Source organism: Chiloscyllium plagiosum, chromosome 4 (genome assembly GCF_004010195.1).
Source record: "Chiloscyllium plagiosum isolate BGI_BamShark_2017 chromosome 4, ASM401019v2, whole genome shotgun sequence".
Classification (NCBI taxonomy): domain Eukaryota; kingdom Metazoa; phylum Chordata; class Chondrichthyes; order Orectolobiformes; family Hemiscylliidae; genus Chiloscyllium; species Chiloscyllium plagiosum.
The window spans coordinates 59,179,088-59,201,206 of NC_057713.1; the positions used below are offsets into that span (position 1 = coordinate 59,179,088).

Sequence of the window (22,119 nt, forward strand, 5' to 3'; positions counted from 1 at the left end):
CCCGTAGTGTTAGGTTAAGGGGTAAATGTAGGGGTATGGGGTGGGTTGCGCTTCGGCGGGTCGGTGTGGACTTGTTGGGCCGAAGGGCCTGTTTCCATACTGTAATGTAATCTAATCTAAATCTAATCTAATCAAAATCTAAATAATGAAGCACCTAATTACAGGTACAAAACACTTGTGCAAGTATGTCCTTGAGATTTTACAGGTCTTTGCTGTATACACTCACTACCTGTCTCTGGACGCCAATGCACAGGAAATTTCAGCCAATAATGCCAAACTTTGTTTTGCTCAATGTGTCATTATGTAACTGACAGCTTATAAGTATGCAGTGTTAATTTATGCTGTTTGATTCCAGTTACCAACTCTATAATTGCTCAAAGGTGAAGTTAAGGGTCACTGTGAAGTGATAGATATCAACATATTCTTCAGTTACAATCTTGATTCACAGAACTAAACCTGAAATCTTTGCTAAATAGTTTTGCTTCTTTTGTTTTATATTTTATGGGAAAGGTTAAGGATATTTTCCATAAAATTGGTTCGAATTCTGAAGAGAATTAATGAAGTAGATAAGAAAATTATCTTCAATTGGCAATGGTGTCTCGGACAAGGGAATATAACTTTAATATCAGAGTTAAGCTATTCAGGAGGAAAGTTAGGAAACACGTTTTCATGCATAGGACGACAGAAGAATGGAATTTTCCTGCATAAATACATTAGATACTTTGTGAATTGTTAATCTTTTGCTAGGGATTGGCAGATTCTTTTGCTGGTCAAGGTGTAGCACCAAGGTTGATTAAAGTAATTGGATACATGTCAACTATGATTCACTGAATAGTAGGGTAGGGTCCGCTAAACAAACTATTCCTGTGCTCTTATTCAGAATCCATAGACATAAGCTAAAATATTGGGCACTGCAACATTACAAAAGCTTCTTTTTGAAACTTGTGCATTCTAACAAAGATGATGCCATTTTTGCTTCATACTCTGAATTTTTGTGCAGGTGAATTTACTCCAGAAATGCAGTTACGGATTCGACAAGAAATTGAAAAGGAGAAAAAGATAGAACAATGGAAAGAAACATTCTTTGAACAATATTATGGAGAAAAGTAAGCATCTTAGTATTTCTTTGATATTGCAACTAATCCTCTTTGCATTTTGTTTATTCATGTTTGGAGTGTGCTGCAACCAGTTTTACACCTTTATGTCTTGTGTTGCAATATTTTTTCAGTTGTGAAATATTCCCCAATTGTTTAACTTTTCATACATTTTGAATCAACCTAATACAAGCAATTAGCATGTTTGATTGTTCAGCCTCAGATGGAGCAATTATAACAGTTGCAGATATATTCAAGCACAGAGATCAATAAATGGCCCAAAAGAATAATGAAGTCCATAATTATAGGTACAAAACACTTGTGGACATATGTCTCTGAGATTTTACAGGACTTTGCAATATACCCTGATTACCTATCTCTGGAATTAAATGCACAGGGAATTTCACTAGAATTTGATACAGTAACTTCTGCCAAAAGGCTGAGCAATGTATCTTCTGAACCCCTCTCTCAATCCCTCCTGGTCAGTCACACAGTGCTGTTTAGATAGGAACAATTTAGGATGTTTTCCATAAAATTGGTTCGAATTCTGAAGAGAATTAATGAAGTAGATAAGAAAATTATCTTCAATTGGCAGTGGTGTCACAGAGAGATGCTGCAGTGTTCATTCAGTGTCTCCTGCCTACTGGAGGTCACACCAAGAATTATCCTCTCCAAATCTGTGGAACTGAACAATTACATTCCAGCCCTAAATGCAATTTCCCAATTTCCACTTCACACTTTATTTGAAAGTTTTGTGAATTTTAAGATTTCTGGTAAACCTTTGTGGCAGGTAACATGTTTGTCTCAGGACACTAATTATGAATTGTTCAGCTTTCTAAGTTGTAATTGTGACATCTACCTTTCTGTTGAATTCAGGATGGGTGTAACACAAGAAGAAGCTATGAAGCAGGAATTAGTAAAAGAGTCTTTTGAAAACCAAGTTAGCTGTTTATTGTCAGCACCACACATCCTATCAGGGCCCTGCGAGATCACATCTGGAATTGAGCATGAAAGCAAAGAAAGTGTTGTGCCTTATACAGATCTAAAGCAAACACAATGCAATGTACAGCAAATCCCGGCCAAAGAACCATCCAAAACTGCTAAAGAGGAGGATATACTAATATCCTTATGTTCAGACATTACCTCAAATGAATCTGTTATTCAGGAAGAAATAGCAGAAGAAGTTGAACTAAATATTTGTGGAAGCTTTGGTGAAAATAGATCTCCAGAGTCCAGTGCCTGTGACTTTGAACAGTCTTGCTTGCTTAGCCTTGATAAGTTGGAACAAGAAATGCCAGCAGAAGACTTGAAGCCTGTTTCTATTACACAAAGTATCAATGAATTTGAGTCTCAATCTGAACCCACTGGTGATTTACAGGTGCCTTCTTCTGGGATAATTAGCATTTCTTTACAACACATTACTTCCACTTCTACACCATCTCAACTTTCTGGTTCTTTTAATGAATCTAACAGTGACTTACGTGAACTGGCACTGAACGCAAGTAATGAGGAGAGTACCCTGGAACAATGTAGTGCTCCTGTGTGCTTACAATCCTCATCTTATTGTGATGAGCTTGAGGCTGTTATCAATATGACCACTTCACCAGAGAGAAATATACAATGCACATCTCAACAACAACATACCTCTGCATATTCTGAAACCCCTGTACTGACTGAGTGTTCTGAAACTGAGAGCAAAGAGCCTGAAAATGAACCAAGGACATTTCAATCCATCTCTCAGTCACCTACACGAACGTCAACACCCTCAGACTTTTCAACATCATCTTCAGCAGATGGAAGAAATAACAACAAAGATGTTGAGCTACAAAAGAGAAAACCCATGGAACAGCACAGTCTGGAGATCTGTCAGGAGAAAAGGCCTAGAATTGAAAATGATCAGCCCTTACAGACTCTGCCCAGCAGAGCACAAAATGAAAAAGAGATCCCCACAAAAGAAGAGCCAAAGGTCCCACCTATCAAGGTACGTTACAAAGAAAAGAAATGACAATGTGTAGCCAATATACTTTTATATATATATATATAGAGAGAGATTGTTTTTCAATAATACTCACAATTTTGACTTTTATAGTTGTTTGTTAGGTTTAGATATGCTTTTGTTTTGACCAGCTACTCTGCTTGTGAAGAAAATGGAATTATAAGTGATGAAACAAACAAAAAAACTTCTTAACTACCTGAAAATTCAATAAATTATCAAAATACTCTGCAGCATTTTTGCTCAAGCACATTATCAGATTGTGGTAATTGAAAATAGGACTTATGATACTTTTATTCAGATAGAACGTGAATAGTTAAGGCTGAAAAAACAGAGTTTATTTGAATATGTGTTCCAATATTTACCTTTGTTCACTAATATAAGCATAGTGAGAATTAACATCCACAAACTACTGTTCCCAGTTTTAATGGTCTTAAAATGAGCATGGCAATAAACTTCAATTTATTAATTTCAGAAACTTCTCCATCATCATTCAATAATGGTATTGAAGTATATTTAATGAGGCAATACTGTATCAGTTTGAAATGTACATAAAGTCACCTTTATGAATACCACTATTTATCCGATAAAATGGGATAGATTATTATGTATGAATTATTAGTACAAAATATGACAAGAAGGTGACAATTTTTGAAAAATCTATCAATTAAAAATAAAATTGCATATATAATTAAACAGGAGCTGAACCAAGTTTAATAGCTGAAGAGGTGTTTGTCACTGTTTTTCTTCTGGCGTAATTGCATGCAAGTTCTAAGTTTTAGCCAGTGCTACAGTAGCCATTTTTAAAGAATGATGCATACACTTTTAATAAGAGTGTTCTGTGGTTCATCAAATCTCAATGGTGGCAATTTCAAAACAACTAAGGAACAATGGAGGATAAACAAAATTCTCAGGTTGAATTGGTCCTTTAATTACAGCCAATATGGTCAAGTACAAAAAGTACCCTCCTGTTTCATTCACTTGACATCATTTCTCCATTTAAAGTGGTAGTTTAGTGTCGCAAATACTGTCAGATTGTTTCGGATACTTTAACCAGTTGTTGTCCATGTTTTTGACACTTTAACCATTTTATGTATTAAAAACAATTTACCCAAACCACGTAGTTGGTGAGGCTGACCAAGGAACACAGAATTCAGTTTGCAGTTACACTTGATTTTATTAATAAAATACTCCTTATTAAAAATCATCATGGAAGCATTTCCCAAGTTCACACAATATTTACTCTGTACCTAGCTCTATCCATCTGAAACAGGATATTAACCACAACAATTTGAATGTATATGGGTATTTTGGGCTTTTGGAATCTGCTGCCTCTCTGAAATAGGGCTGGCTCTCTTCCACAAAGGTGGGTCTAGCAGTTCAGGATAGATAGATCTTCTCCTGGGTCTAGTGGGTTTGTCACATGTGCTTTTTTGGCAAAAATATAACTTATTCGTTAAAAAAGTATCTTTATGTACATAAAGTACTAAAACAGTTGTATACAGTCTTTGCATATAAAGAGAAAATATATACTGGAATTTTCCATTCTCTGCAGTTGCAAAAATAACAACATTTCCTACTCATGCAGGACGCTATTTATATATATTTTGAGGAAAAGAGAGAGTCATATAACTGAATGGGTCCTCATTGCATTTTGGCATCTTAGACAGTGGTGTTTCCCCACTCCACCTTGGCGACAACTGCCCCAAACTTTAGTGTGTCCCTCAGCACACAGTCCTGGGCACTGGAATGTACCAGTCTGGACACTTGGTTGAAGTCAACTCTTTATGATGGAAGACCAACTTGTTTTGGGAAGGCTAAAGAGCATCTTTCACTAAGTTGGTTGTCTTCCAGGCGCAGTTGATGATTGCCTCGATGTGCTTCCCAGGGAGCAGACTGTAAAGCAGATAGTCCTGTGTTACGGAACTGCTCAGGATGAACCTCAACAGGAACCACTGCGTCTCTCTCCAAACCTTCTTTGTAAAGGCACATTTTATAAGAGGATGCTTCAAGAGCAGTGTCTATTGGCAGAAAGGCATACATGAAGGATGACATCAGCTCTTCTTCTCACCATCAGCCAAGCTATGTCTTAGAGCATATTGCTGCATGGTCTTCCACCACCAGTCTTGCTGCATGTCTTCACTGAAGAGATGGTTTTCAGCTGTGTATTTTAATTTCCCTTGTTTCAGACCTTCCTGAATGTTCTGTGGCCTTTGACTAAAGAGGCCATGACTAGGTTTTAAAGCATTCAGTGGAGTAGTGCCAACATCCTCAGGCACTAGCTTAAAGTAAAGATACCTGGAAGTCTGATTGACAGTCCTCTAGTACACAACCCTCAAGCTGGTTGTAACTGGTTCCCCCGAACCTTTATGGCCTCTATGACCTTGGTTTATGCTGTTGTCTAGTCACTAGCTGCTGTTTAATTTAGTTTGGCCAATTTTCTGTCAGGCCCAATTCCTCCAACTCTGGGTCATTTTATGATTTTCAATCTTGGGCTTGTGATTGCTTGACCACACAATCATAACCTGGGGTTAGATATTGCTGGTAGATAACTTTTGTCCTTGAAATTTGCTGCGATACCAATAGTTGTCCAACTCTGTAACATCACTGAATGATTCTTCCAACCTGAATAGACATGATGAGGAATTATGGGGTGTAGGTTTTCTCGCTGAGCTGTAGGTTTGATGAGGAATTATGTCTTGTGAGCAAAGGGATTGGCTTGTGAACTGTTGAGGAATTTGGGCTCAGGGCAAGGATCTGAGGTTTGGGGAGAAAGACCTAATAGTTTGCATATTTGAACATTGGAACTTTGTAGGGCACCTTGAGGGAATGCAGGCATGGGGCCCAGCATTTGCAGCAGATTTGGGAGCAGCAGCGATATGGATTGAGGGAGCTGTGCTGAAAGCAGGATAAGTGAACCAGGGGTCTTAACTGTAAGTAAACAGTAACAGATTGTTTCTTCTTGTGGGTAAATATGGAAGAGTGGAGTGAAGATAAAGATTCTCACTCAAAATTACACTTTTCATCACTTCAGGATGTTCTAAAATGTTTTACAACCAATGAAATACTGCTGAAGTACAGTCTTCATTGCAATCCAGCAACTACGCAAGGCAATGTATGCACAACAAGGTTTCTTATACAGTTATTTGATAATGACCAGGTATTCTCTCTTAGTCATGTTAATTAAAGGATAAATATTTGCCAGATCATCCAGAGAATGCCCTTTCTGAAAGAACCAATGCTAAAAGGACAAAATTTGAACTGAAGACTATTGGACGAGTTTATTACTTCATTAGTGGTGATTGAGGTAGAGGACAGAACATTATTTTAAAGAAAATGGAATAAATATTTGAAGGGAATGAAGTTACAGAGAACAGCACTAGAGGATGGTAGTGCCCATTTCTGAGTGCTGGCACTGCTAAGATTGTTGGAGGTGCCAGCCAATCTGAATGGCTGGCTGCTGCCAAGATGGGAGTTCCTTCCCAGTGAAGGACAGAAGTCTGATTTTGCAGAATTTCAGCTGGGAGCATGTCATGACCACATCATGGCCTTCTTTCTAGTCACTGTGAAACTTCTTCAGGAAGATGCGAACAGTTCACCCAACCTCTAATTTTCTGTCCATTGTTTTAAGAGTAGTTACATCTTTCCAATCATAGCACTATCACGATTCAATGAATGTATTTACAGCTAATCATTTGGTCTTACAGAACTTCAGTATTGCTGAAAAAGACACATTTTGCAAAATGTTTCATCTTGCAATAATCAGAAAATATTCAAAATTATCAAAGCAAAAACAGGATTTATGCTGCATGACAGGAGAGTGCTGATTGATGTGCAAGCATTCTCTGAATGGTACGGGTGTAGCTATGTAGAGTGCATCAGCTAAAATGACTGCTATGCTTTGTTTAAATTTAAGAGCAAGCAGATTGCATCATTGATAAAGGGACTGCTCTAAGAAATGAACCAGAGAATGGATGTCACTACAGTTGAAACAAGAATCTCTTTACATGCCTTAATAGACCAACTTGCATTGAAGTTCACATTTGAATTGAAGCAGTCAAATAAGCTCCTCTTCCTTAATGTCCTAGTTCAGAAGTTGGCTAAGGGTGTCTTTATTACTGTCTTGGCGTAATAGAAACAAAGCTTAGCAGTTACCTGTTAGTCATCATTTATTGACATTCATCATGACAACACCTCTACAAATCAGAGTCCACTTACGAAACAATCTGCACTTTTACTCCCATACATTAATTTTGTTCTCCCTTTGCTTTGGTATTTCTTGCAAAATGTGCTGATGAGTGGGTGATAAAAAGCTTCAGCAATGTGTGACTTTTTCAACAATACAGATACAACTCATGCTACAGCATTGAATGATGAACTGTAAAAAAATCATTTCGCTCACATTTAAACTCTTCCCACCTCAAATTCGTGGTTTGCATTTCTATGAAGTCGGTGTAAAAACCAACAGCTGTTAAAGTCTGGCTGGCTGCCTCACTGAGCATTAAACAAACTTACTGGCAACAAGCTGTCAAACAAGCCATAATGTTGTGAATTGCCTCCTTTGTAGGAACGATCCTGTACTAAGCCCTTCTCCCTCCCTCCATCCTCATGAAAATGGCCAAAGTATGAAATGGAGCAGGGTTGTAAGAGCCACGTTTGTTAGCTGCTATCTGTAGTGCTCTTGCTTATTTACATTCTCGCCTACTTGCATTGTCTCTACCACTTTCATTATGTTGAAAAGAAATTGAAAACTGAAAATTATCTCATGGTACAGATGGTAAAATTTGACCAATGCTTTGCTGACACAAAATGAATTCAATAAATTATACTGATTACTTTTAATGGCTGCAGATAGATGTTTACAGAAAATGTGAAAAGAGTAATGAGTAAAGAAATCACAAAAAAGACAATTAATTAAATAAATCTTAAGCTCCTGTTTAAGGTTTGTAAAAGATTAATTCAGTTCAAATCCGAAAGGTCTACTGTAGTAGAATTAAATTACAATCCTGTCACACTAACTTTGATCTATTATGTCCCACTTCAAAATTGAATAACAACTTCAAGAAGTGGGAATTTGTGTTTCAAGCTGTTATTTGAGTTATTGATCCCTCCAAGTCTAAACAAGGATATTCACTCAGTTTAAATGGAGCTTTTGAACAAAGGGAAATGCATGAGATAAAAACAAAAGAGCTAAAACAAGAAAATTCAGATGCTGGTAATCTGAAACAAACACTAAAAATGCTGAAAACACAATAGAGTCACCAACATCTTCATAAAGAAATTGATGAATAAATAGTTAAGATCTTGCCTTTAGGGGTCAGTGCATTGAGTATATATAGGAGTTGGGAGGTCATATTGAGGCTGTGGCATTGGTTAGGCCACTTTTGGAATATTGTGTGCAATTCTGGTCTCCCTGCTCTGGGAAGGATGTTATGAAACTTGAAAGGGTTCAGAAAACTTTTTCAAGGAAGTTGCCAGGGTTGGAGGATTTGAGCTATAAGGAGAGGCTGAATAGGCTGGGGCTATTTTCCCTGGAGCATCAGTGGCTGTGGGATAACCTTATAGAAGTTTATAAAATCATGGGGTATAGATACAGTGAATAGTCAATGTCTTTTCCATAGGACAGCGGAGTCCAGAACGAGAGGGGATAGGTTTAAGGTGAGAGGGGGGGAGATTTAAAAGGGACCTAGGGTGCAACGTTTTTCACATAGAAAGTGGTGCGTGTATGGAATGAGCTGTCAGGGGAAGTGGTGGCTGGGTACACCACTTTAAAAGGCATGGATGGGTACATGAATATGAAAAGTTTAAAGGGATATGGGCTAAATGCTAGCAAATGGGACTAGGTTAATTTAGGATATCTAGTCTGCAGGAACAAATTGGACCAAAGCATCTGTTTCCGTGCTATACAACTCTATGACTGTATGTACATGTAGCAACAGACATAGAATGGCCTGTAAAGTGGTAAGTAGAAAATAAAAGATTGTTAAATGAGATTGACAAGACACAGGAGGCATAATAGGAGAAGTTAAGGGGATGAGCATAATTTTCATCTTTGCTGATCAGGTGACAATCTGTTGGAGTGGATCACTCATTCATTATAGAATTTACCCATGTTTCATTATAATGAATTGTATCGAACAAAGATAAGACATATTCTATAATAGGCTGGCAATCCACTCCATCAGTTTATTAGTCAAACAGTAAAGGTGGAAATTAGTCTTACTTAAGAAATGTGGAAAACATATGAATCCTGAAGAGATAGGTACCACGAAAATAAGTAAGACAAAAAAAATTAAACTGAAGTTTGAACAGATACATCCAGGCTAATTTTATTTGTTTAAAGCTTTATTTCAGAAAGTTGATGATGGGTCAATGGATAATTCAGTGAGATGACAGAATGAACTTCATTTTCTATTTTTGCTATGCTGATACTGTCATAAGCAAGGGTGTAATGGAATGATTTTTTTTGCTCAGTCCCAGTCCTCTACAAGCTTCTCAGAGAATTGACACCAGTTTCATGTTAAATGATGTTGCTTAAAAATGGTATACTGTTTCATGGGTTGCCATATTGGCATTATATTCAATATTGTTGATTTGGTGCTTCATTCAATATTTATTCTAGTCTTCATTGCCAGGGACAAGTAGCCCTGAAATTTATTGAGGTGTGAGTGTTGGGGAAGAATTTTAAGATCAGAAATCTGCAAATTAGTCTAATTGGCAGGCTTGGGCCCTTGTTGGATCAGAAACACTCCAAAGTTGGCCAGAGTCCTAGAGAAAGTCAGGAAACTGTAGCTTAGTGAAAAGGAGAGTGAAGGTGTAAAGAGATGAAGCAATTCCTTGTGTGCGGTCTATTTCCAGTGAGAGTGATAGTCAATCTCATAGGAAGCCCATTTTCAGGAGATGGCACCTCGCCTAAGAGCAGGGAGAGGCTGATGTCGGACAGGTAAGCTTGTTGAGCTGATGGGGTGGGACACTCTTCTGATTCTTTTGGCCCTCAAGTAGTGTTGTATAGACAGATTCTCCACAAAGCTTTCCTTAATTCCTTTATTTAATGTGTTTCCTGAGATCTCGGAAACCCAGCCAGCCAGGGTTAAGCCTGGAAAAATCTGAGATAGCCTCATGCAAACGTTCAAATGGATAACCATTTCCTATGATTAGGTTTGTTGGCTAAGCCCCCATGTCCAATACAGCTGCAATTGAAAGGGCTGAAGATGGCTGAGATAAGGTTTGAGATTTTTAAAATTTTGACCATTTTGTGGTGGGCTTAGAGGAGGAGGTATTCAAACAATCCCATTGTTAAATAGCTCCAATGGCAGCTATTTAGTTGCTACTTTCCAAATGTACTTTTGAAATTTATTTTTAAAGGCATTTAAAACATAAATATGAAATGTTAATTCATGTCCATTCAACAGTCTGCAAACAGGTACGGGTTTTTTGCGTTCGTGATAGTGGCTACGTCTGAGCCAGAAGGCCCAGTTCATGTTCCATCTGCTGCAGAAGTGTGTAATAACATCTTTGAATAGATTGATTAGGAAAATTTTATCATCAATGAAAACATTCATATTGGTCCACTGGACATGGCAAAGGGCCCCAACCAAAGAGAATTCACAGGAATAATAAATTGGTGTCGTTTCTAGTTTAAAATGGAATGGGACTAAGTTATTTAAGTGTCAATATATTTTGAATAACTAGTTCTTGATTTATGATTTGGAGGTGCTGGTATTGGACTGGGGTGTACAAAGTTAAAAATTACAGAACACAGGGTTATAGACCAACAGGTTTATTTGGAAGCACTAGCTTTCTGACCACTGCTCCTTCAGGTGGTTGTAGAGTGCCTGATGAAGGAACAGTGCTCTGAAAGCTCATGCTTCCAAATAAACTTGGACTATAACCTGGTGTTGTGTGATTTCTAAATTCTTAATTTATAGCCAATAAGACCTGCTGTATTCCAGCTGGCTATTAAGCATTCCAAGATTTGTTCATATCAGTTCTTGAAGGCCTCGGAGAGGTGAGAGAGGGTCTTGTGCATTTGCTGTTTGGAAATTTGAGAACTCATTTCTCTGCTTCCTTTGTGCATCTCTTTTATCTTAGTGTACTTTGTTGTTTACTCTTCAGATTTCCTAGGCAGTATGTGGAACATGAAGTGATAAATACATCCAATTTCCTGTTTTGTTTGTCTTGGTTGTTCAAGTGACAGATTAACAGAGAAGCTCCAGTAGTGCATCCTCCAGGCTTTTAAAATAAAGAAACATGCCTTTTAAAAATCTTCTTTAAAAATCTTCGGTCAAATCAGTTTTTGTCTGAAAACTTGAGAGAATAAGTCTTCAAACCTATGGTTTAATATTCAAGTTATTAGTTTTTCTTTCTTTCCCATTTCTCTCCAGCAAGTTTTACCTCCTGACAAGATTAGTGAGCTTGGCCCCATGTCAGAGTTTCTCCACTGAGCCCCTTATCCATGACATACCATGGCAACCTTTAATTTTTGTTTTATCTGAGGAATGCTGTCTTCACAGCACAGTGAAGAGGAGATGAAAGAAAAGCTTTAGAGGCCAAACCTGGAGAAACAATATGTGGGTAACATCTGGGTGATTGGTGGGGAGGGTGGTGTTATGTGCACCCAATCACACAAAGAATGATGTAGGCGTCTTCCTTTATGTCTTCTCCACAAACATTTGGATTAAAAGTGGCCTGCTCACTCTGGACCACCTGCTCAGTGATAATCTCCATGAGTTTTCTCGGTACTGAAGTTAACACTCACTGGTGTTTGCCTCAAACTTACAACCTCGTTTTCCTTCCCAAAGTTTATTATCTCATAGTTCAACATGTTAAATTATTCTGCCACTAAAATGAATAAAAGATAAATTGTTGACAACGCAATCATAATTCACTAATTGAAGACTCATTGTGAGAGGGTCCCTAATTGATGTAGCCAGGCGCAAAATGATCCTTCTTACCATTACTTCCAAATATATTCTCTCTCCAAGAAACAGAAATTAGTGTTACAAGACAGTAATTGCATATGTGCAAATAATACCCTTCATGCCTGATCCCATGACCTTTGGAAAGCACAATGAAAATATAAACAGCATTGAAGTAATAACTGTAAAAATGACATTTCTTGAAACAGAACTTGCTGTTGAATATCCATTAAAAAATCCTGAAACAATGACAGAATCTAGGCTTTATTTTAAAGTAGGCATCATGAATATGTATTGTTGGCATAACTGCACAAAACAAAAGTTGAACTAATGTAGAGTATTTTATCGCTCTTTAGTGAAATAATCTGCATAACAGAATGCTCAGGTCTATCTTGATTTTTCAGTGTTTTTGCTTTAATCTAATTATGTACTTTTCTTCATCAGATTCACTTATCAAGAATCAAACTTCCTTTTGTCATCAAGAGCCAGCCATCTTACCAGATTTGTCCAAAGACATCCTCCAGTGTTGTACTAGGTGGAGGAAGAAATACAGGTGCAAGGACCCTTGCAGATATCAAGGCCAGAGCACAGCAGGCTAGAGCACAGAGAGAGGCAGCTGCAGCAGCAACAGCTGGTACAGCAGGAAATGGAGGAACCAGTAATACAGGATCAAGTGGAATACAGACCAGAACATTGGCAGATATTAAAGCACAAACAAAGGCAAAGTTACTGGCAAAGCATCTTGCAAGAACACAGTTACTGCATTCAGATGAACAGCCCTCTTGTAAACAAGACAGGATTGCAGAGGGGGATATGCAGGATACCAACTTTTCAAAGAGTGAGGAGATGGTTAAAGCAGAGCATATCCCTTCCATAAATACATTTATAACATGCTGTACTGAAAACACCCCTGTTCTAAAAGTAAATGACAGTGTCACAAATAATGCTATGTCTTACTCTCCTGATAATGCTGCAGTGGCAAACCCTGCTGTCAGTAGTACATTATCCAGCTGTGTCAGTAATGCTACAGTTCTACACTGCACTGACAGTATTGCAGTGCCAAGCACTGCTCGTCTTGCTCTGACCACCTTTACTGATAATATCACTGTACCCAACTCTAGAGTTGAGGAACAGTATCCTCACAATATTATTGAACAGAAATACACTAACAACATAGGCATGCAAGGATGTGTTGATAATTGTGCTACATCAAGTTGTGCTAACAAGAATTCCATATCAAGTAGTGCTGCTAATAACACACTGCCAAGTTGTACTAATGAAATTATTGTCCCAAGTACTAATAATGTTAGTAATAACATAGTCTCTCCATATTCTGTTGGCATTGTTTCCAAAGCTCACACTGAACATACATCCATACAATGTTCACCTGAAGTCATTGTTTTGTCTGGGTATTGCATCAGGGCAAGTTCTCCTAATAAAAGCTCAACTCCAAGCTCTAGTGATGATATGACCATTCTCAACAGTAACGAAAATGAAGTTCATAACTGTCATGATTCTTTTGGGTGTCAGTCTGTTGCTAACACCACATTGTGCACCTCTGTTACCAGGACAGGCATTTCAAGTTTCAATAATAGTTTGAATTTTATGAGTGATATCAATATGCCAACCAACTTCAGTGCTGAAACTATCCCAAATTCTACAAACCTGTCACTAGATCTGAAATCTACTTCAGTACTCGAGGAAAACAATAATAGCATTACAAATGCTGAGCTTTTGAACTCTTTGAAACCTCTTATCATTACAGAAAGACCCACTAATCCTGATATCGGTTGCAGTGAAACTAATTCACAAACCATGCTTAGAAACTACTTTTCAAATTTCAGTATAGATTCCCAGGTTGAAATGATTAAAACTGAAAATGCCTTGAACAATAAAATACATTCTCAGGAATTTGTCAGTAACTGGCCTGAATCAAACTGTGATAATCAATTACAAAATAACAGCAGAAGCAATTACTGTCAGGTCTTAACAGACCAAGAGAAAGGTAGACCTCTGCTACCATCTGAAGATTCACATGGAACAACATTCCAACCTGAAAAAACAGACACTAATGGTCTACAGTTTGAACTTAGTGATCTGCATCATCAAACTTTTACAATTAAAAACTCAACAGATTTAGAAGGAATGGTTAGAAAAAACCAGCAGCAAAATACCTCAAGCCAAAGTAAATCCAGTCATCTTGTTAGTGAGGAAAAACAAAGTGTGAATGAACTAATGAGTAATGTTAATGAAAGACACAGTTTGAATACCCATAAAGAATTTGATAATGGTACAGTAAAGAATGACAAATTGTACACTTTTACAAATCCTGAAGAAACCACGTGTACCAAAAAAAGAACATCGGAGTCACTTAGCATTCGTGCTGAGGCCAAAGCTGATCAGTCTAGGCTTGAGGAACAATATTTGGCCTCTGAAACTAAACTGGGAGAATATCCGGAAAAGTGTAATGCTGTAGAAAATCACCATCAAATCAATCCAATGATAGACAATTTGCAAGGAAAAGGTTCTAAAGCACCTTTAGGCACAAACCAGTCTCAGACCTTCACATTAGCAGCTATTGAAAACCAAGAAAGAACTTCTGTTCCTGGAAGCAATAATCGCCATCTTTCATCAGTCGAAGCCAATAACCCTCTTGTGACACAGTTGCTGCAAGGGAATTTGCCATTGGAGAAAGTACTGCCTCAGCTTAGATCAGGTGCCAGGCTTGAAATTAATAGACTTCCACTGCCTTCTCAAGGGTGTGCTGAATCCAAAGTGACTACAGCAGATCGAGATGTCACCATTAATATTCCTAACTCTCCTCAGGCCTCAACGGGACATACGTGGGGTACAGTGTGGCAAATTCAATGCAAAACCCGTGATATGCATATAAGCAAGAGACAGGCTAAGTCAGTGGGAGAACAGTCACAAAGTAGGTTTAATCAAGCAAAGCAGTTCACTGCTGTAGGAGTAAAAATGTGGGCCGAGGATCAATCAGGGGAACAGCAGACGTTATTTAAACAGGAATGGATCAACAAAACGTTTATTCAGCACAAAGTCACTCAAAGCTCAGTATTTAAAGAGTGCAAGAGAACTGTGCCTTCATGCAGTTTTGAGCAGAACTTGTTGACCAGTAATAACAACAGCAGCAACTTGAATGTTGCAGACCCTGTGTCACAGAGACAGCATGCTCACCAAAAAGCTGTTATTTTGCAAGGATTGACTGATTCTGAAACCTCACTGCAAGCTTACCTACCAACCACACTGACCTATGCCACTCCAAATGCATTAACATTCAACCAAGCTCTGGAGAGAAGCAGCCCAGCATTTAACTCCATGACACAAGTCAATTCATCAACAGACACAGATGAGGAAACCACAGATGCTATTTTCTCAAATAGTGTTAAAAATAAGCAAACTGATAGCAGCTGCAGAGCAAAACAAAGTGTCCAGAATAAATCTGTAAAACATCTTGTGACTCTAAGCGAACGTAACACACCACCTAATCAAAACCTAGGATCTATTACTATGGAAACCAATAAAAGACCAAGTTTGCTTTCTACAACTGACACCTGTCGTGCAATTAAAATGGAACAGTTTTGTATTGAGGGCCTAAACAATGGCTGTACAGTGGATGTCAAAGATATTTCAAGTCAATATCATGAAAAAAAAGAGCACCTAAAGGATTTTAGACCAACAATGGACGTATTTTTAGGCAAAATAGTAAATGAATCTGACTTTTCTTCTCCTTTGCCCTCGGGGTCTGGTAAACCAGCTTCACAGGTTGCTACTTCAAAACTTTTGCACCAACAGCAACTCTATGGCAATTATTCTACATTACATTTCAGTGGAACTAATTTAAAACAAGCTGCTTCTGTTATTGAACAGTCCATTGGTAGTTTCTTGGGAAGCAGTGGAAATAGCACTATTACTTTGTCTAATCAGAACACTCCCATTCCAACTCATAGATTTTCTGATAATGGTGGTGAAGAACTAGAATTGAAGTGCTCTTGTAGGCTTAAAGCCATGATTATGTGTAAAGGATGTGGAGCCTTCTGTCACGATGACTGCATAGGGCCTTCAAAATTATGTGTAGCCTGCTTAGTAGTACGATAGTGAATGTATAATCAAAAGGATTATTTCTACCCAATGTATAGCACAGGAGTAGCAAGGTTTTGACTGTATGTGATCATGCAAAGGAATCATAAAGAGTATCTTGTTAATCCTTGGAGAAGTCCATTGAGCTTTATAAAGCTTCAAGAATATAATGTTATTCCAATAATGCTCTGGATTAATAAGGATAACATAGTTCCCTGCATTCACTAAATTCTAATTCTGGATGAGTTAGCAATAGTTGTAGATGTTTATAAATAATTACTGTTTGTTGGTATGCCAATTCAGCCCTCAGTGAATTGGTATGGAGAGAGAGCTGCACTGGCAATCTCATGCAGTATAAAAAGAGTGGGGCAATATTCCTGCCTTGCTGGCAACAGGAATATCATTAGGGTTATTGGCAGCATTGTGAGAGCAAGTGGTCAGTCTTTCTCAGTCAGATGGCAAATGAACTTGTAAGTGAGCAACCCAAAAACACACAGGTTAAAAAAAGGGAAATCTTTTATTCTGGTGTGATATAATAATAAATATGTTACTTTGAAAGGGTGTTCTGTTTTTATAGGATTAAAAATCCTTTTGGATACTGAAATGCTTTGCAAATAGCTTCTTGAGAGATTTTTATTATTTGCAGATGCATTTTTTTACTTTCTTTGGAGGATTTCAGAGAATCCTATAAGAAAAGTTCAACATTCTACAGGGTTTGTCTTTGCAAAGGTCTATTACACACTTATGTTAATTATGTGCCATAATACTTGAATGCACAAATTTGCATACTCCATATCTGAAATACTAAAGCCAGCTGTGTTTTTAAATACAGAAAACATAAAAGCTGTATAAAAGGAAAGCTTGGTTAAATCTTAGCACTATTTTTTAAGTTTTATAACAGTAGGTTTTATAGTCTTGAAATGAATTCTGCACCAGGATCCTGAAAGTTAGCACATCTGAGATTGAAAGACAGTGTGCATTAGTTTAAGTGTATTTTTGTGTAGTTTTGTCATTAAAATAGGTATATTACTTTCTCTGACTCTTCATCAGTGTGAGGAATTTTTAACCTTTTAAAAGCACTGAGAATTTACACAAGCTGCTTCTGGGGCTAGTTTAACCCCAAATTGTATCATGATACTGTAATGATCCTGGCAATGTTATATAAAACAGGGAATGATATTGTTGCAGTTGATCAATATTACAACCAAATGAGTGTAAGTTCCTTGTAAAACTTGTTTGATTAATTAGATCATTCAAGTATTACACATAAAAAAGCTTTTTTTTAAATTGTAGAAATAGATGAAAATAAGTACATTATTTTTCAGAGAAATATAGTAGCCTGCATTTATTTAACATAGTGTTACTATTAATGTTGCTCATCCATATTTGTTACCTTTTTGTTACTTTTATCATGCGATAGCACTTTGTAAGAGTATGCAGCAAACTCAACAAATGTAGAATTGATTGAACTTGTTTTTTTTGTGATTTTTTTTGTTAATGGAATATGGTCTGATCATGCAAATGTTTTGGTCTTTTTAAACCAATCTATGCATTGCACAAAAACACAAGGATCTCACAGGAAGTTGGTGCTGCTAAACTGGGTTACTAGGTGTTTATAGACCACTGTAAGCTTGAAGCCCAAGAAATTACCAGTGATGGGCATTATATGTAATGTCAAGAATCTTTAAAATCATGAAACTGTATTTGCTGCTACCACAAACTATTTTAACTGCATTAATCTTTAACTACTAGTCATTTCCAAAAGTTTGTTTTCTCACCCTCCTCCTCAGAATTTAAATAATTCATAACTCATGGAATCGCTCATAATTTCATAACAATTGTCCAATATTCATTTGTTAACATGGACAATGAGTACTAGTATTGAATGTGGAGTCACAAGAATGCCTTCTGTGATCTTATCCGATAATCCACACATGTACAGATGGATGCAATTGCTGTTGGACTCAACCATAGTCCGTGACAAACCTGCTGTGACCGTTTTCAAGAGCCCCCCCATGATTAAAACTGATTACCCACCAAATGGTTAAGTGTTTGTGTTTCTGGGCACAGCAAGATCACTCCCTCCAAATGCTACCAGCCAATCAGAGGCTATAGACCTCTAGGCCAGTCAGGCAGGTCTGGAGGAAGGAAATCAGTTAAAAGAAGGAAGGCCTATTCACAGAAGTGCAAGCAGACAGCAGCAAAGAGCCCATGTTCTCATCCTAGAACTCCAGTTTAGTAGTCTAATAACATGCCCCCTTATCTGCTATTCTGTATAATGCCACTTGAGAGGATACTGATCTGGGATGAGGTTTAGCACCTTCTTGATCCGTATATCAGCACTTATCAGCAAATCAAGAGTTCTATAATTTACTAACTCCGTTGTCTTGTTTTTACTACAAGTTTAACAAATTTAAACTGAGTATGGAATTTTGATCAGAAAGCAAACCAATTTTTATACCTAGACTCAGGTAGAGTAAGTAAAATTGATCCAGTAACTTAATGCATCCCAATCAAATGACAGGAATCACTATTGTAACATAGTTTAACATGTAAAATGCATTTAGGGAGGAAATGCCTGAAAAAGTGTATTTTTTGACATACATTTTTGACGACCCACTGCATACCCAAGAAATAATGTGCAGCAGATAGTTGTCACCTGAAGCTCACCTGGATACTATTTGTTTGCATGTATCCTGCTAGCAATGGTATCTGTTCCCCCTGATCAAGAGTAAAAGCTGCTGCAGGACCTTGCAAATAGAAAGAACCGAATAAATTAACAAACATCTCAGTACTTTGCCAATGTTGATGAATGCTACATTGTCTTAAAACCCTCCAATGCAATATGCTTAGAGTATAGAAACAGTTTTGCTGGATTTAACTTAAATAATCTAAAGCCTGGTAAATGTCCATGGCAATTGAAGTAGTTTTGCAAGCTATTCTATCTCTGTTTCTCATGATCAGATTTAATGCATGAGTTTGTATTCATCATTGCCTGAGAGATTGCATGTATGAATGATTACCTAGTTGACTAAATAGTTACCAGAACATAATTATTGGGTCCATTGTGTTAGATTCGTAAAACCAGATCGATTTGTTCCCTCAAATGCCTTTAGTAAAAGATCATCAATTATCCTCAGGGCTCTGTCTCTTGTATAAAGAAAACAAAAGGCACTATAAAATGGGTATTAATGGGGATTTGTTTATGTTGTTTTCTTGTTTTGGTGTGAAAAAGCCATGGTTAAGTTTTTAGCAATGTATTTTACTTAACTTTCATAAATGTTTATTGAATATGATTTCAAGAGTATTTGTAAAACTCTGAACCATAAACATGACAGTAAGCATTGGTTGCTAACAATTATGAATATTATTAGACTTATACAAATGCAGAACCAGTTAACACAGCAGTCAGCATTAATATAACAAGAATTGATTATTGTGTATGTTAAAATGTATTTTTAAATTTTCAATATGAGCCATTTCAAATTATTTTAGAGTAAAATTCCATTTGGTTTTCAAGTCGTTGTTGCCCATTGCTATTGCTAGACCTACTTCACATTTCTTCCCTCTATCAGTTTTGTTATTTTGCTTAATTCAAATTATTAGACAATTCAAACAATTTTAGTGCAAAAGTGGCTGAATTAGAATTTAGTAGAATTCCCTCCAGTTTGGAAAAAGGCCATTTGGCCCAATGAGTCCATACCAACCCTCTGAAGAGCATCCCACCAAGACCCATCCCTCAACCTTATACCTGTAACCCTGCATTTCTCATGGATAATGCATCTAACCTACACATTCCTGGACACTACAGGGTAATTTAGCATGGCCAATCTAACCAACCTGCACATCTTCGGACTGTGGGCAGAGACCAACGTACACACAGGGAGAACGTGCAAACACCACACAGTAGGCCAAGGGTGGAATTGAACCCAGGTCCCTGGTGCTATGAGGCAGCAGTGCTAGCCACTGTGCTGCCTTTAATTATTGGAAATACATCTTGTTTCAGAATATTCTATGTAGCATCCCAGTCTCGCAATGCCTTCAGTGAAAGAAATCATAAATGTGAATGTTAGTTAAGGCACAGGTTCAAACTTTAAGCATCTTTTTCAAACCAAATGCTACAACTATTGTGCCGCATAAGTTTTAATTTTAGATGCTTTTTCTTCCAACAATTGTACAAACTTTTTTTAATTGAAAAATTTACAAATAGGGTTCTAAAAAATGTTGTGAATAAATCATTGATTTTAAAGCCTGTAAATTGTAAATTGCAACTGCATATTTCTGCATCCATTTCATAACTTGGAAAGAAATAAAGTTGAACTACGTAACTGGAACCACTCTCACTACCAAAATTAATGCAAGTGATCAAATTTTTGGTTTAAAAAATAAATCTATCAGCTTACATTCCTAACATTTAAAATTAAGTTAATTTCAAGAAAAGCTTTAAAGCACATAGGAAAGAATAAACCAATGGGAATAAGTGGGTAATTGTTTCAGAGGGACAGAATTGGCACAATGGACTAATTAGTCACTTATACTGCGTTAACATTTTATGACTATATGTATAATTATATAATCTTTGATTTTATTCATACATTATGGCTATGTTGAAGGAATAAACAAAAGTGGTTCAACTATAGTTCTCAGCTTTTGATGTGTTTCGTAATAATTAACTGGTATCTGTGCCATCTCCTTTTATATTTCAGTCATTTGTTCATTGTGTTTGTTATTATATAAGCAAATGCTTTCCTTTAATATAATATTGTATTCATGGTATCTAATTGATCCAGACATTATCTATATTGATAAATATGATTTAAAATATCATGCAACAACATGATATTTACTAAAATAATCATTTTGTTGCAGTTTCTTTTTTCTGTTCTGTTTACCAAAGAAAAGATAAATTGAGTCAGGTGACACAAATTCAGAAATGGTTTACAAAGTCCTCTAAAGAGGCAATATATTTTCTTCTGGATGCATTTCTATTACTTACCATGTATTGCCTAACAGTGACTAACAGAACAAGTAGCCAATTCAGTTTTCATAACTAAACAAAGTGTTTATTTTGTTGTAAATTCAGGGAATCACATTTTGCATTGTCTGTTATCTTTCTGTTTTCCAGTCACATAAAATGACATTCCACTTTGACATAAACTTTTTAAAAAAATTATTGTGTATGTGTTTTCTGTATTTTTGCTACTTAAAACATGTACCAAACAATCATTTGCTCAATTAATCTTCTGTAGTGAGAGGAAAAGTTGTTCAAAATTTTTCAGAACTCCTTTCTTGAAAGGGAGCAGCAAGTTTCCTGTTGACACTCCTTATTGCTTATTAAACATGCTGCAGTGGTATTATCCCTACTTTTCAGGCTGGAGCCTTGGGTTCAAGTCTCACCTACTTCAGAGATGTGTAATAACATCTGAACAGGTTGATAAGAAAATAGGTTAAACTTCTTGTTAACAGCCCAACTTGCCATGGATTGCAATTTTCTCAAACTCACCATGCAAACTAGCCATCAAGAAAACTCAACATAGAAATCAGAGTAGATTCTTGGGTCATTCAGTTTGCTACCTGCTCCAGGAGATCCTTGTTGGCCATGAGCAAACTGGAGAGTATGGCATGATCCACCAGCATCAGCCACAACATAAAACCATAACATATAGGAGGAGAATTAGACCATTTGGCCTATTGAGTCTCCTCCAACTCTCAATCGTGGCTGATACATTTCTCAACCTCATTCTCCTGACTTCTCTCCATAACCATTGATCCCTTTACTTATCAAGATCTTATATATCCCTGCCTTAAAGACAATGACTTTCTGTACACAGCCTTCTGCAGCATTGACTTCCGCAGATTCACTATCCTCTGGCTGAGGAAATTCTTTCTCATCTCAGTTCTAAAGAGTTGTCACTTCACTCTGAGGTTTTGCCCTCAGGCCCTAGTCTCTCCAACTTGTGGAAACATCTTCTCCACTCTATCCAGACTTTGCAGTATTCTAGGAGACAGTAAAGTG

General features: G+C 37.1%; 1 protein-coding gene across 3 annotated transcripts in view; it reads left to right on the plus strand.

Annotated features, from left to right (window-relative positions):
* Positions 1–19,848, plus strand: part of LOC122549068 (putative Polycomb group protein ASXL3) — a 294,423-nt gene extending 274,575 nt beyond the window's left edge. For all 3 annotated transcript variants that reach the window (XM_043688272.1, XM_043688273.1, XM_043688274.1), the window contains 3 exons: positions 1,001–1,106; positions 1,971–3,075; positions 12,450–19,848. In XM_043688272.1, coding sequence (XP_043544207.1) covers positions 1,001–1,106; positions 1,971–3,075; positions 12,450–16,121 — 4,883 coding nt within the window. In that variant the 3' untranslated portion in view covers positions 16,122–19,848. The remainder of the gene's footprint in view (positions 1–1,000; positions 1,107–1,970; positions 3,076–12,449) is intronic.
* Positions 19,849–22,119: the final 2,271 nt, after the last annotated feature.